The 16,902-nt window shown below is 41.6% G+C and overlaps 1 protein-coding gene across 2 annotated transcripts in view; it reads right to left on the minus strand.

Annotated features, from left to right (window-relative positions):
• LOC122471410 (integrin alpha-X-like) overlaps nt 1-16,902 on the minus strand; it is a 50,348-nt gene that overhangs the window by 17,071 nt on the left and 16,375 nt on the right. For both annotated transcript variants that reach the window (XM_043559958.1, XM_043559957.1), the window contains exons 15-20: nt 14,716-14,846; nt 14,427-14,584; nt 14,130-14,284; nt 13,077-13,208; nt 12,908-12,981; nt 12,551-12,692 (exon numbers count right to left, since the gene is read on the minus strand). In XM_043559958.1, the coding sequence (XP_043415893.1) occupies nt 12,551-12,692; nt 12,908-12,981; nt 13,077-13,208; nt 14,130-14,284; nt 14,427-14,584; nt 14,716-14,846 (792 nt within the window). The remainder of the gene's footprint in view (nt 1-12,550; nt 12,693-12,907; nt 12,982-13,076; nt 13,209-14,129; nt 14,285-14,426; nt 14,585-14,715; nt 14,847-16,902) is intronic.

Below are 16,902 nucleotides of genomic sequence, written 5' to 3' on the forward strand. Positions count from 1 at the left end.
AATAGGCCTGCTTATGCCCACACAGTGCTGCGAGGACTACCTGAACAGAGTGGTTTGGGACACCTGGTCTGGGGAGGAGAGACTGGGGTGTCACCATTTTTCTCCCCATCACCAACAAGGTGGGGCTTCAGAGAAGGGACAACAGGCCCACAGTGGAGGCAGGACTCACCTACACCAAACCATACCCTTCAACACCAGGTGACTACATATCTACCAGAGATTGACACTGACCAACCAGACACCCCCTCCTCCATATGAGCGCTGCCACCGGTTCCAAGGCACCCAGAGGTTTTCCCTTTCCAAATTTAATTCTTGGACAATTCTTAGTTTATATATTTTTTCTTCCTTTTCTCCTTATTTCTTCCCTTCCCTAGTCTGGGTATTCAGGTTGTTGGTTTGTTTAAGCAGACATATTTAATCTATTTTCTTTATACCTGTTCTATATCTCCCTCTTTATTTTCTTCTCTCTCTCTCTCTCTCTCTCTCTGAATTAAGCCATATAGTTTCCTGCCTGGTCAATTTTCTTTTTTTTTTCTTTTTCCCGTCCACGGTCATTTTTCTCTTTGTATGGGATAAGGCCTGTTCCACCACTACCACCACCCCCTTTTTTTAAAATTTTTTTTCCAGGGTTACTTTAATGAACAAATCAAAGCACACCTGGTACAGAGTCCAAAACATCACTACGAAGAGGGAGATAAAGAAACTAGAGTCACAACAACAGAGAGTACATAACACACTCCAAAAAACACCTCCTGAAGGTCCAGGTCCTGGACCTTCCTAGTAGTGCTCGCAGGTGCAGGACATATAAGTTTCTAAAACACATAAGGGACAGAAAACTAGCCAAAATGATGAAACAGAAGGATTCTCCTCAAAAGAAATTCCAGGAAGAAATGACAGCTAAAGACTTGATCACAACAGATATAAACAATATAACTGAACAAGAATTTAGAATAATAGTCATAAGATTAATCACTGGGATTGAAAAAAAAACATAGAAGACAGCAGAGAATCTATTGCTGCAGAGATCAAGGAACTAAAAAATAGTCATGATGAATTTAAAAATGCTGTAAATGAGGTGCAAAATAAACTAGAGGTGCTGACAGTGAACACTGAAGAGACAGAGGGGAGATTAGGTGAAATAGAGGATACAATTATGGAAAAAGATGAAGCTGAGAAAAAGAGAGATAAAAAAAAATTCTGGACCATAAGGGGAGAATTAGAGAACTAAGTGATTCAATGAAATGTAATAATATCCATATCATAGGAATTTCAGAATAAGAAGGGAGAGAGATAGGAGCAATTTGAACAAATCATAGCTGAGAACTTCCCCAATCTGGGGAAAGAAACAAATATTGAAATCCAGGAGGCACAGAAAGCTCCCTTCAAATGTAACAGGAATTGATCTGCATAACATATCATAGTGAAACTGTCAAAATGCAAAGATAAAGAGAGAATTATAAAAGCAAGAGATCCTAAAGGGGACTCTGTGAGGAATGTTGCAAAGACTACAAAGGACCAGAGACATCACCAAAAAGATGAAACCTACAGATAACACAATAACATTAAATCCACATCTTGCAATAATAACACTGAATGTAAATGGACTAAATGCTCCAATCAAAAGACATAGGGTATCAGAATGGATTTAAAAAAAAAAGACCCATCAATTTTCTGTCTAACTTTAGACCTGAGGACACCTTCAGATTGAAAGTGAGGGGATGGAGAACCATCTATCATGCTACTGTAAGTCAAAAGAAAACTGGAGTAGCCATACTTGTATCAGACAAACTAGATTTTAAACTAAAGGCTGTAACAAGAAATGAAGAAGGGCATTATGTCATAATTACAGGGTCTATCCATCAAGAAGAGCTAACAATTATAAATGTTTATGCGCCCAATTTGAGAGCTCCCAAATATATAAAACAATCACAAACATAAGCAATTTTGTTATAAGAATATGGTCATTGCAGGTGACTTTAATATTCCACTTACAACAATGGACAGATCATATAGGCAGAAAATCAATAAAGAAACAATGGCCCTGAATGATATACTGGACCAGATGAACTTGACAGATATTTTCAGAACTTTTCATCCAAAAGCAGCAGAATACACATTCTTCTCGAGTGCACATGGAATGTTCTCCAAGATAGATCATATACTGGGTCACAAAACAGCCATCAATAAATATAAAAGAATTTAGATCATACCATGAACATTATCAGATCACAATGCTATGAAACTTGAAATCAACCACAGGAAAAAGTTTGGAAAACCTCCAAATGCGTGGAGGTTAAAGAACATCGTACCAAAGAATGAATGGGTCAAACAGGCAATTAAAGAAGACATTTAAAAATATATGGAAACAAATGAAAATGAAAACACGACAGTCAAAACCATTTGGGATGCATTAAAGGTTGTCTTAAGGGGAAAACACATTGCAATCCAGGCCTATCAAGAAACAAGAAAAATCCCAAATACAAAATCTAACAGCAAACCTAAAGGAACTAGAAGCAGAACAACAAAGAAACCCCAAGGCCAGGAGAAAAAGAGAAATAATAAAGATCAGAGCAGAAATAAAAAATATAGGATCAAAAAAAAAAAACCAGTAGAACAGATCAATGAAACTAAGAGCTGATTTTTTGAAAAAATAAGTAAAATTGATAAACCCCTAGCCAGACTTCTTAAAAAGAAAAGAGAGAGGACCCAAATAGATAAAATCACGAAAGAAAATTGATTTATCACAACCAATCCCTCAGAAATACAAGCAATTATCAGAGAATACTATGAAAAATTATATGCCAATAAACTGGACAACCTGGAAGAAATGGACAAATTCCTATACACCCACACACTACCAAAACTCAAACGGGAAGAAACAGAAAATTTGAACAGATTGATAACTAGTGAAGAAATTGAATCAGTTATCAAAAATGTCCCAACAAACAAGAGTCCTGGGCCAGATGGTTTCCCAGTGGAATTCTACCAGACATTTAAATCAGACTTAATACCTATCCTTCTCAAGCTGTTCCAAAAATAGAAACGGAAGGAAAAGTTCTGGACGCATTCCATGAAGCCAGCATTACACTGATTCCCAAACCAGAGACCCCACAAAAAAAGGAGAACTACAGGCCAATATCCCTGATGAATATGGATGCAAAAATTCTCAACAAGATACTAGTAAATTGAATTCAAAAGCATATAAAAACAATTATTCACCATGATCAAGTGGGATTCATTCCTGGGATGCAGGGCTGGTTCAATATTTGCAAAGCAATCAATGTGATACATCACATTAATTAAAGAAAGGCTAAGAACCATATGATCCTGTCAACAGATGCAGAAAAAGCATTTGACAAATTACAGCATCCTTTCTTAATAAAAACTCTCAAGAAAGTCGGGATAGAAAGAACATACCTGGGAGACTAGTCAAGATGGTGGCGTAGGAGGACGCTGGGCTCACCGCGCGTCCTGCTGATCACTTAGATTCCACCTACACCTGCCTGAATAACCCAGAAAAAAGCCAGAGGATTAGCAGAACGGAGTCGCCAGAGCCAAGCGCAGACGAGAGGCCCACGGAAGAGGGTAGGAAGGGCAGCGAGGCGGTGCGCGCTCCACGGAGGGCGGGAGGGAGACGGGGCGGAGGGGCGGCTCGCCAGCCAAGCAGAGCCCCTGAGTCTGGCTTGCAAAAGCGGAGGGGCCGGGCGGACTGTGTTCTGACAGCAAGCGCGACTTAGCGTCTGGGAGGACATAAGTTAGCAGCTCTGCTCGGAAAGCGGGAAGGCTGGAGGAAAAAGGGAGGGAGAGCTGCTGAGCCCCCGGATGACAGAGCTCAGTTTGGCGGGGAACAAAGGCGCTCGCCAGCGCCATCTCCCCCGCCCATCCCCCAGCCAAAATCCCAAAGGGAACCAGTTCTTGCCAGGGAACTTGCTCGCTCCGCACAAACACCCAACTCTGTGCTTCTGCGGAGCCAAACCTCCGGCAGCAGATCTGACTCCCTCCCGCTGCCACAGGGCCCCTCCTGAAGTGGATCACCTAAGGAGAAGCGAGCTAAGCCTGCCCCTCCTGCCTCCGTGCACCTTGCCTACCCACCCCAGCTAATACGCCAGATCCCCAGCATCACAAGCCTGGCAGTGTGCAAGTAGCCCAGATGGGCCACGCCACCCCACAGTGAATCCCGCCCCTAGGAGAGGGGAAGAGAAGGCACACACCAGTCTGACTGTGGCCCCAGCGGTGGGCTGGGGGCAGACATCAGGTCTGACTGCGGCCCCGCCCACCAACTCCAGTTATACACCACAGCACAGGGGAAGTGCCCTGCAGGTCCTCACCAAGCCAGGGACTATCCAAAATGACCAAGCGGAAGAATTCCCCTCAGAAGAATCTCCAGGAAATAACAACAGCTAATGAGCTGATCAAAAAGGATTTAAATAATATAACAGAAAGTGAATTTAGAATGATAGTCATAAAATTAATCGCTGGTCTTGAAAACAGTATAGAGGACAGCAGAGAATCTCTTGGTACAGAGATCAAGGGCCTAAGGAACAGTCACGAGGAGCTGAAAAACGCTTTAAATGAAATGCAAAACAAAATGGAAACCACCACGGCTCGGATTGAAGAGGCAGAAGAGAGAATAGGTGAACTAGAAGATAAAGTTATGGAAAAAGAGGAAGCTGAGAAAAAGAGAGAGAAAAAAATCCAGGAGTATGAGGGGAAAATTAGAGAACTAAGTGATACACTAAAAAGAAATAATATACGCATAATTGGTATCCCAGAGGAGGAAGAGAGAGGGAAAGGTGGTGAAGGGGTACTTGAAGAAATAATAGCTGAGAACTTCCCTGAACTGGGGAAGGAAAAAGGCATTGAAATCCAAGAGGCACAGAGAAGTCCCTTCAGACGTAACTTGAATCGATCTTCTGCACGACATATCATAGTGAAACTGGCAAAATACAAGGATAAAGAGAAAATTCTGAAAGCAGCAAGGGGTAAACATGCCCTCACATATAAAGGGAGACCTATAAGACTCGTGACTGATCTCTCTTTTGAAACTTGGCAGGCCAGAAAGAATTGGCACGAGATTTTCAGGGTGCTAGACAGAAAAAATATGCAGCCGAGAATCCTTTATCCAGCAAGTCTGTCATTTAGAATAGAAGGAGAGATAAAGGTCTTCCCAAACAAACAAAAACTGAAGGAATTTGTCACCACTAAACCAGCCCTACAAGAGATCCTAAGGGGGACCCTGTGAGACAAAGTACCAGAGGCATCACTACAAGCATAAAACATACAGACATCACAATGACTCTAAACCCATATCTTTCTATAATAACACTGAATGTAAATGGATTAAATGCGCCAACCAAAAGACATAGGGTATCAGAATGGATAAAAAAACAAGACCCATCTATTTGCTGTCTACAAGAGACTCATTTTAGACCTGAGGACACCTTTAGATTGAGAGTGAGGGGATGGAGAACTATTTATCATGCGACTGGAAGCCAAAAGAAAGCTGGAGTAGCCATACTTATATCAGACAAACTAGACTTTAAATTAAAGGCTGTAACAAGAGATGAAGAAGGACATTATATAATAGTTACAGGATCTATCCATCAGGAAGAGCTAACAATTATAAATGTCTATGCGCCGAATACCAGAGCCCCCAAATATATAAAACAATTAATCACAAACATAAGCAACCTTATCGATAAGAATGTGGTAATTGCAGGGGACTTTAACACCCCACTTACAGAAATGGATAGATCATCTAGACACACGGTCAATAAAGAAACAAGGGCCCTGAATGAGACATTGGATCAGATGGACTTGACAGATATATTTAGAACTCTGCATCCCAAAGCAACAGAATATACTTTCTTCTCGAGTGCACATGGAACATTCTCCAAGATAGATCATATACTGGGCCACAAAACAGCCCTTCATAAGTTTACAAGAATTGAAATTATACCATGCATACTTTCAGACCACAATGCTATGAAGCTTGAAATCAACCACAGAAAAAAGTCTGGAAAACCTCCAAAAGCATGGAGGTTAAAAACACCCTACTAAAGAATGAGTGGGTCAACCAGGCAATTAGAGAAGAAATTAAAAAATATATGGAAACAAACGAAAATGAAAATACAACAATCCAAACGCTTTGGGATGCAGCGAAGGCAGTCCTGAGAGGAAAATACATTGCAATCCAGGCCTATCTCAAGAAACAAGAAAAATCCCAAATAAAAAATCTAACAGCACACCTAAAGGAAATAGAAGCAGAACAGCAAAGGCAGCCTAAACCCAGCAGAAGAAGAGAAATAATAAAGATCAGAGCAGAAATAAACAATATAGAATCTAAAAAAACTGTAGAGCAGATCAACGAAACCAAGAGTTGGTTTTTTGAAAAAATAAACAAAATTGACAAACCTCTAGCCAGGCTTCTCAAAAAGAAAAGGGAGATGACCCAAATAGATAAAATCATGAATGAAAATGGAATTATTACAACCAATCCCTCAGAGATACAAACAATTATCAGGGAATACTGTGAAAAATGATATGCCAACAAATTGGACAACCTGGAAGAAATGGAAAAATTCCTGAACACCCACACACTTCCAAAACTCAATCAGGAGGAAATAGAAAGCTTGAACAGACCCATAACCAGCGAAGAAATTGAATCGGTTATCAAAAATCTCCCAACAAATAAGAGTCCAGGACCAGATGGCTTCCCAGGGGAGTTCTACCAGACGTTTAAAGCAGAGATAATACCTATCCTTCTCAAGCTATTCCAAGAAATAGAAAGGGAAGGAAAACTTCCAGACTCATTCTATGAAGCCACTATTACTTTGATTCCTAAACCAGACAGAGACCCAGTAAAAAAAGAGAACTACAGGCCAATATCCCTGATGAATATGGATGCAAAAATTCTCAATAAGATACTAGCAAATCGAATTCAACGGCATATATAAAGAATTATTCACCATGATCAAGTGGGATTCATTCCTGGGATGCAGGGCTGGTTCAACATTCGCAAATCAATCAACGTGATACATCACATTAACAAAAAAAAAAAAGAGAAGAACCATATGATCCTGTCAATCGATGCAGAAAAGGCCTTTGACAAAATCCAGCACCCTTTCTTAATAAAAACCCTTGAGAAAGTCGGGATAGAAGGAACATACTTAAAGATCATAAAAGCCATTTATGAAAAGCCCACAGCTAACATCATCCTCAACGGGGAAAAACTGAGAGCTTTTTCCCTGAGATCAGGAACACGACAGGGATGCCCACTCTCACCGCTGTTGTTTAACATAGTGCTGGAAGTTCTAGCATCAGCAATCAGACAACAAAAGGAAATCAAAGGCATCAAAATTGGCAAAGATGAAGTCAAGCTTTTGCTTTTTGCAGATGACATGATATTATACATGGAAAATCCGATAGACTCCACCAAAAGTCTGCTAGAACTGATACATGAATTCAGCAAAGTTGCAGGATACAAAATCAATGTACAGAAATCAGTTGCATTCTTATACACTAACAATGAAGCAACAGAAAGACAAATAAAGAAACTGATCCCATTCACAATTGCACCAAGAAGCATAAAATACCTAGGAATAAATCTAACCAAAGATGTAAAGGATCTGTATGCTGAAAACTATAGAAAGCTTATGAAGGTAATTGAAGAAGATTTAAAGAAATGGAAAGACATTCCCTGCTCATGGATTGGAAAAATAAATATTGTCAAAATGTCAATACTACCCAAAGCTATCTACACATTCAATGCAATCCCAATCAAAATTGCACCAGCATTCTTCTCGAAACTAGAACAAGCAATCCTAAAATTCATATGGAACCACAAAAGGCCCCGAATAGCCAAAGGAATTTTGAAGAAGAAGACCAAAGCAGGAGGCATCACAATCCCAGACTTTAGCCTCTACTACAAAGCTGTCATCATCAAGACAGCATGGTATTGGCACAAAAACAGACACATAGACCAATGGAATAGAATAGAAACTCCAGAACTAGACCCACAAACGTATGGCCAACTCATCTTTGACAAAGCAGGAAAGAACATCCAATGGAAAAAAGACAGTGTCTTTAACAAATGGTGCTGGGAGAACTGGACAGCAACATGCAGAAGGTTGAAACTAGACCACTTTCTCACACCATTCACAAAAACAAACTCAAAATGGATAAAGGACCTGAATGTGAGACAGGAAACCATCAAAACCTTAGAGGAGAAAGCAGGAAAAGACCTCTCTGACCTCAGCCGTAGCAATCTCTTACTCGACACATCCCCAAAGGCAAGGGAATTAAGAGCAAAAGTGAATTACTGGGACCTTATGAAGATAAAAAGCTTCTGCACAGCAAAGGAAACAACCAACAAAACTAAAAGGCAACCAACGGAATGGGAAAAGATATTTGCTAAATGACATATCAGACAAAGGGCTAGTATCCAAAATCTATAAAGAGCTCACAAAACTCCCCACCTGAAAAACAAATAACCCAGTGAAGAAATGGGCAGAAAACATGAATAGACACTTCTCTAAAGAAGACATCCAGATGGCCAACAGGCACATGAAAAGATGTTCAGCGTCGCTCCTTATCAGGGAAATACAAATCAAAACCACACTCAGATATCACCTCACGCCAGTCAGAGTGGCCAAAATGAACAAATCAGGAGACTATAGATGCTGGAGAGGATGTGGAGAAACGGGAACCCTCTTGCACTGTTGGTGGGAATGCAAATTGGTGCAGCCGCTCTGGAAAGCAGTGTGGAGGTTCCTCAGAAAATTAAAAATAGACCTACCCTATGACCCAGCAATAGCACTGCTAGGAATTTATCCAAGGGATACAGGAGTACTGATGCATAGGGGCACTTGTACCCCAATGTTGATAGCAGCACTCTCAACAATAGCCAAATTATGGAAAGAGCCTAAATGTCCATCAACTGATGAATGGATAAAGAAATTGTGGTTTATATACACAATGGAATTCTACGTGGCAATGAGAAAAAATGAAATATGGCCTTTTGTAGCAACGTGGATGGAACTGGAGAGTGTGATGCTAAGTGAAATAAGCCATACAGAGAAAGACAGATACCATATGGTTTCACTCTTATATGGATCCTGAGAAACTTAACAGGAACCCATGGGGGAGGGGAAGGAAAAAAAAAAAAGAAGAGGTTAGAGTTCGAGAGAGCCAAAGCATAAGAGGCTGTTAAAAACTGAGAACAAACTGAGGGTTGATGGGGGGTGGGAGGGAGGAGAGGGTGGGTGATGGGTATTGAGGAGGGCACCTTTTGGGATGAGCACTGGGTGTTGTATGGAAACCAATTTGTCAATAAATTTCATATAAAAATAAAAAATAAAAAAATAAAATAAAATAAAATAATAAATAAATAAATAAAAATAATGAAAGAAAGAAAGAAAGAAAGAAAGAAAGAACATACCTGAACATCATAAAAGCCATATATGAAAAGCCCACAGCTAATATAATCCTCAATGGGGAAAAACTGAGGCCTTTCCCCCGAGGTCAGGAACACGACAAGGATGTCTACACTCACCACTGTTGTTTAACATAGTGTTGGAAACTCTAGCATCACCAATCAGATGACAAAATGAAATAGAATGCATCAAAATTGGCAAAGAAGTTGAGCTTTCACTTTTCGCAGATGACTTGATATTCCACATGGAAAACCGGAAAGACTCCACCAAAAAGCTGCTAGAACTGATACATTAATTCAGCAAAGTCACAGGGTACAAAACCAATGTACAGAAGTCTGATGCATTTCTATACACCAATAATGAAGCAACAGAAAGAGAAATCAAGACTTCAATCCCACTTACAATTGCACCAAGAACCATAAAATACATAGGAATAAATGTAACCAAAGATGTAAAAGATCTGTATGCTGAAAACTATAGAAAGCTTATGAAGGAAATTGAAGAAGGCACAAAGAAATGGAAAATCATTCCATGCTCATGGATTGGAAGAATAAATATTGTCAAAATGTCAATACTACCCAAAGCTATCTACACATTCAATGCAATCCCAATCAAAATTGCACCAGCATTCTTCTCAAAGCTAGAACAAACAATCTCAAAATTTGTATGGAACCAGAAAAGACCCTAAATAGCCAAAGTAATGTTGAAAAAGAAAACCAAAGCGGGGGGCATCACAATCCCAGACTTAGGCTCTACTACAAAGCTGTAATCATCAAGACAGTATGGTACTGGCACAAAAAACAGACACATAGACCAATGGAATAAATAGAGACCCCAGAATTTGACCCATAAATGTATGGCCAACTAATTTTTGACAAAGCGGGAAAGAGTATCCAATGGAAAAAAGACAGTATCTTTAACAAATGGTGCTGGAAGAACTGGACAGCAAGCAACATGCAGAAGAATGAAACTGGACCACTTTCTTACACCATACACAAAAATAAACTCAAAATGAATGAAAGACCTAAATGTGAGACAGGAAACTATCAAAACTCTAGAGGAGAAAACAGGCAACAACCTCTTTAACCTCAGCCGCAGTAATTTCTTGCTTGACACATCTCCAAAGGCAAGAGAATTAAAAGCAAAAGTGAAGTATTGGGACCTCATCAAGATAAATAGCTCTGCACTACAAAGGAAACAATCAACCAAACTAAAAGGCAACAGACAGAATGGGAAAAGATATTTTCAAATGACATACCAGATAAGGGCTTAGCATCCAAAATCTATAAAGAACTTACCAAATTCAACACCCAAAAAATAAATAATCCAATCAAGAAATGGGCAGAATACATGAATAGAGACTTTTCCATAGAAGACATCCAGATGGCAAAAAGACACATGAAAAGATGCTCAACACCACTCATCATCAGGGAAATACAAATCAAAACCACACTGAGATACCACCTCACACTGGTCAGAGTGGCTAAAATTAACAACTCAGGAAACAACAGATGCTGGCGAGGATGTGGAGAAACGGGAATCCTCTTGTACTGTTGGTGGGAATGCAAACTGGTGCAGCCACTCTGGAAAACAGTGTGGAGGTTCCTCAAAAAATTAAAAATAGCACTACCCTACAACCCAGGAACAGAACTACTAGGAATTTATCCAAAGGAAACAGGAGTGCTGATGCATAGGGGCACATGTACCCATACAGCAGCTTTTATGGGTGCTATATAGCCAAATTATGGAAACAATAGCCAAATTATGGAAAGATCCTAAATGCCCATCAAGTGACAGGTGGATAAAGAAGATGTGGTTTATATGTACAATGGAATGCTGCTTGGCAATGAGAAAGAATGAAATCTGGCCATTTGCAGCAACGTGGATGGAACTGAAGGGTATTATGCTAAGTGAAATAAGTCAGTCAGAAAAAGACAGATACCATATGTTTTCACTCATATGTGGATCCTGAGAAACTTAACATAAGACCATGGGGGAGGGGAAGGGGAAAAAATTTACAGAGAAGGAGGGAGGCAAACCATAAGAGCCTCTTAAATACTGAGAATAAAGTGAGGGTTGATGGGGGTTGGGGGAGAGGGGAAAGTGGGTGATGGGCATTAAGGAGGGCACCTGTTGGGATGAGCACTGGGTGTTGTATGGAAACCAATTTGACAATAAATTATATTTAATAAAAAATAAATAATAAAAATAAATAAATAAACATTTAAACTTTTTTAATTAATAAATAAAAGCTTTAAAAAGGAAAAGAAACTGACCAGAACCAGTCATGACCACTGACTGTCTCTGAGAATGCACATATGTCCAATGTATGAACTTTTGACATAGAAGGGCCTAAAACCCTATTCTCAGATCATATTATGGACACCAATCTCTGGTTGTGGATTGCATGAAAACATATGCAGAAGCTTCTCGCAGGCACAGATGACAAAATGACTTCAACCTTCCCCTACTTATTAATTTCCTTTATCTGATTTTGAAGTCATGTAGCTCCTCTCCCCTATAGCCAGACTCTTTTTTTGTTTGTTGCCTTAAAAATCTCTGACTCTCCCCCTTAGAGAAGGTGGATTTGAGGCTGGCTTTCCCATCTCCTGGTTGGGCTGCCTCTCGAATAAACCCTTCCCATGCTGCATATTCAATGTCTCAGTGACTGGCTTTGCTGTGCACTAGGCATACAGACTGAGGTTTTATTACCAAATTATCCAAAGCCCTGATCTATAGAAACCAATAAATTCAACTCTTTCTTCTACAGAACAGTGTTTTAAACTATTTGAGGGCCAAGATGTTTTATTTAAAGAGGAATACTTATATGGTGTGGAAAACAAAGAAATTTAAGGCAGGGTCCCCTTTCTCTCCACATTTGCAGCCTTGTGGGAATTAATTTCTGATAGTATTTCTAAAATACAATACCCAGAGTTGAATACAGCATGAGCCAAGGCAAGCTCCAGCAATATAACCATATTCATCCAACTATGATCACCCCAGTCCTCTTGGCTTACAAGAGGCTGCTAAGCAATGGTGGCACCTGCCTGAGCTCTAAACCAAGCACAGGAGTCTCTGCTGACCCCCAGCCATCAGCTGCTTTCTTCCCCAGATACCTGGCTCCCTGCCACACGACGATAAGACAGCCCTGGAGGGTAGAAGAAGGTGATTGTGGTTCCATAGGAGTCTTCACCATCATTCCACACTGTCACTTTCATATTCAGCTCCAGGGTACTCCCCACCACCAGAGTCTTCAAGCTAGTTGTTGGGGTAGAGGGCAGGAGATAATTCTGGGACTGGGGCTAGAAATGGTCTGGGGATAAAACACAGAGTGAGGAAGTAGGGAAGAAATGGGGTACAGGTTGTCTGTTTCTGAGCACAGGGTAGAAATGTTAGGAAGAGCCAGAGCAGGAGCTCCAGGTTCAAGAAGAGGGGTTGGGGAACCAGGGCAGGTCTAAGGAGTGGTAGCTCACCCTGAGAAGTCAAAGGAGATGCCAAGGTCATCCTGACAGACATGGTCAGTTCCACAATTCTTCTCAAAGGGAAGCTGAAAGGGAAGGCAAAGTGACATTTTCCCCAAGTTCTGGAGTCCACACCCACACCCTCCACTCTTTTCTGGAAGATTCCAGTACCAGGACTCACAGAGGCCACGAAGTATCGCTGAGCATCCACAGCCAAGATAGGCTGGAGGTTTCCAAAGGAAGGGATAGGTTTGCCCACCAGGGAGAAGTTGAGACGCAAGGTGATGGGGGTCACTGAGTCCTCCACACAGGCCTAGAGAATGGACATTGAAAACAGCAGTAGCTAAGGAATGCATCCTCACAGTCACTAGCTGTGTCCTCTTCCCTCATCTGTAAAATGTAAAATCTGTGCGCAATGACTATAATTCCACCATGCAGAACCTCTGCTTTGCCTATTTTCTGCCTTGAATTCCCTACCCCCAGCCTCCTACACAGCTCACTCATTCTATTCAGGATCTTCCCAAACTCTACCTGCTCAAGAGGTCTCCCCAATACCTTCTCTGCTCTCCTCCCTGACTTTATCCTTTTTTTTTAATTTTTTAAATGTTTATTCTCTTTTTTTTTTTTTTTGAGAGAGAGAGAGAGAGAGAGAGCAAGTGGGAGAGGGGAGAGAGAGGGAGACACAGCATCCAAAGCAGGCTCTAGGCTCTGAGCTGTCAGCACAGAGCCTGACACAGGGCTCAAACTTATGAATCACAAGATCATGACCTGAGCCGAAGTCAGATGCTCAACCGACTGAGCCACCCAGGTGCCCCGACTTTATCTTTCTTCATAGCATTCATCACTATCTGACATCTATTATCTAGGAACTTGATTGCTTGTGGCCTTCCCCTAGAGTTTCCCATGATCATGCTGTGTCCCCAGTGCCTCAGACAAGGCCTGTCTCAGAGAAGCAGTTCCTAAAAGAATCCCAGTACATCAACCCATAGCTCTCTAAAGCAGTGGTTCTATCCTAAAATCCAGCTATGTAGCCTCAGCAATTACAAGTGACCCATCCATTTATTCGTTTGCTCACTCACTCATTCAGCTAACAATGTTATGCACCTCCTGTATGCCAGGTGCTGTGCTGGGGCTGAACCACAGTGAGAATCAGAACACACTCTGTTCTTTCCCTGCCCAGCCCACTGCCAGCCTCAGAATCTCTGCCATCCCCAGGACTTCAAAGTCCCCTTACCAGGAGGAGCAACCTCACGGTCTCACAGTACTGTCTCAGCCCAAGGACTCGGACATGAGTCAGATTCCGGGCTTTTGTCTCCTCAAAGATGGCACGGGGATTCTGGCGGCCAGGGTCGAGGGTCAGGTCAAAGGTCACAGAGCTTTGGATGTCACCTGCAGGGGAAAGGAGGGGATAAGGAGAGATGAGAGAGCCAGAAATTCCTCAGGTGGACAAGGTTCAAGGCAGGAGACAGGAGTCCTGAGCTGAGGGATTCCAAGTGTCAGGGTTTCTTGGGCCAAAGAGGAGAGGACTCACCCAGCTGATTCTTGGGACTTTCATAAATACGAAGGCAGACGTTGGCATCACCCAGTGCCTTGACAGAGGCTGTCTCTTCCCGACATTCAAACACAGACCTGGCAATCTCTGAAGATGTGAATTGGATATTCATCCACACCCTGAGCACAGGTCTGGTCCTATGAGTGGAAAACTGAGCTGATGGCAGGCCCTTGATCCCAGGAAGACAACGTGGGATGGGGATTGGGCGGCTGGAGTCCTACGTGGACTTAGGATACCATCTGGAAGTGTCTGAGAAAGGCTTTCTCACCTTAGCAACATCACCTGCCCCTGGGCCCCCACAGCCAGGTCCACCAGTCCATCCAAGGTAAGGTCCTGACCCCCACTCAGTGACTGCCCAAAATACTGGAGGCTGGGGGAGAGCTGGGAGCCTGAGATCCGCTGGTGAGAAAGGGAACGGCAAGTCAAGTTGAGGGTGAGGGAAACGAGTTGGAAATTAGCAACAAGAGGAACAGGAAGGTATGAATGTGGGAGACAGAAAGAAGAGGTGAGTAGTGAAAAGATGTCACCAGAAGTACTTAAAAAGAGGAGGTGGGGTGGGGCAATGATGACTAAAGAAAAGGAAAGATCCCTAAGACATAAGTGAAGACATGGTGATTGAAAGTCTGGCCTGGCGACCTGGGTCTCATACATTCATTAATTTACTTAGTCTCAGGTTCAATTATGGAGCTTCCACTCATGAGTATGAGGCCTTGGGCCAGGATCTGATCTTACTGTGCCTCAGTTTCCTCATGCTTCATATGGGGATAATAATACCTCAGAGTTTAGCTGTGAGTAGGAAATGAATTAATGCATATAGTTCTTTGAACAGCACCTGGAAAAGTCACTAGTCAGTTACTGATTATGATGAGTATTAGGGCTAAATGGGACCTCAGAGCTCATCTGACCCCACCTCCTACTTTTCGGACAGTGCCAAGGCCATATGATCTTTAAGAGATCAGCTCCATATCTGAAATCAGATCCTCTGACACCATGCCCAAGGCCGCTTTTTGCTCCCAAGGGCGACCATATCTCTTCAGAGGACAAGGGATGGGAAGTGGCTGTACCCATAAGAAAATGCTCTGGAAACTTGCCTCCCCTGTGCATTCCTTCTCTTTTATTTCCATTCCCCTGTAATGACAAATCCCTTGAAGAATGTGTCCTTTAAAATCTCTGGACACTGCTGGGACTGGCAGACATTAAGCATAGTCATATTAAATAAAGAGTAATTTACCAATTACTAAGGATGTCTAGAAAGGAAGAGGCAGGAAGTGATATACAAACCCAGCCAAATGGCTTCATGCTCAAGAAAACTGATCTTACCACCATATCCTCAGGTTTGTGTGGGGCCCAGTGGGAATAGGGTAAGTCCTTCCCAGTCAAGTATGTTGTGGGATACATCATGGTGAGAAGGAGGAAAATCATGGTGGGCCAGCAAATCTGGAAAGGTCTCCTCTTAGAGTCCTTATACCCTCTTGGGTATAACTCAAGTGATATTTGCAATTGAGATTTTTCATAGATATGCTTCTAAGCAGCTGTAGCAACGTGAAGTTAAACAGGTGGTGTGGAATGAATGCAGTTTCTTGACATCTGGTGTTATTGTCAACAAAGCCTTTCACCCTCTTCTTAAACTTCCAAGTTCTTTAGTGGCGCCTGGGTGGGTCAGTAGATTAAGCGTCTGACTCCTGATTTCAGCTCAGGTCATGATCTGCCAGCTTGTAGCAGTGCAGAACCTGCTTGGGATTATCTCTCTACCTCTCTCTGTCTGCCCCTCTACTACTAGCACACCCTCACTCTTGCTCTCTCTCAAAATGAATAAGTAAACTTAAAAAAAAATTTCCAAGTTATTTAGAACACCTCCCACAGTTAAACTGTATTAACAATAGTTGATTATAATACTGTAACACCAATTATATGCCAGGCACATGTGTATATTTATACTATGTATGTACTCTATATGTACTAACTCATTTAATCCTCACAGAAGCAGCCAAGTGAGGTTGGTTCTCTTATTATCACCATTTTACAGATGAGGAAACTGAACACAGAGAGATTGTAATGACTAAGACCATGTAGCTGGGAAGTAACAGAACTGTAGAGACCTTCTTTGACATTTTTGTTGTAACAGCTTTTTGAGATATAATTCACACACCATACAATTTACTCTTTTAAAGCATACAAGTCAGTGGTTTTAGGATGTTCTCAGAGTTATGCTACCATCACCAAATCAATGTTAGAACATTTTGATCACCCCCCAAGAAAACCCATACCCCTTATCACCCACACCCATGTTCCTCATTTTCCTCCATTGCCAGTCCCTGACAACCCCCAATCTACTTTCTATCTCTGTGGATTTACCTATTCTGGACATTTCATATAAATGGAATCATACAATATGTGCCCTTTTGTTTCTGGCTTCTTTTTACTTAGCATTGTTTTCAAGCATTATGTTTTCAAG

This window comes from Prionailurus bengalensis, chromosome E3, assembly GCF_016509475.1.
Source record: "Prionailurus bengalensis isolate Pbe53 chromosome E3, Fcat_Pben_1.1_paternal_pri, whole genome shotgun sequence".
Taxonomy (NCBI): domain Eukaryota; kingdom Metazoa; phylum Chordata; class Mammalia; order Carnivora; family Felidae; genus Prionailurus; species Prionailurus bengalensis.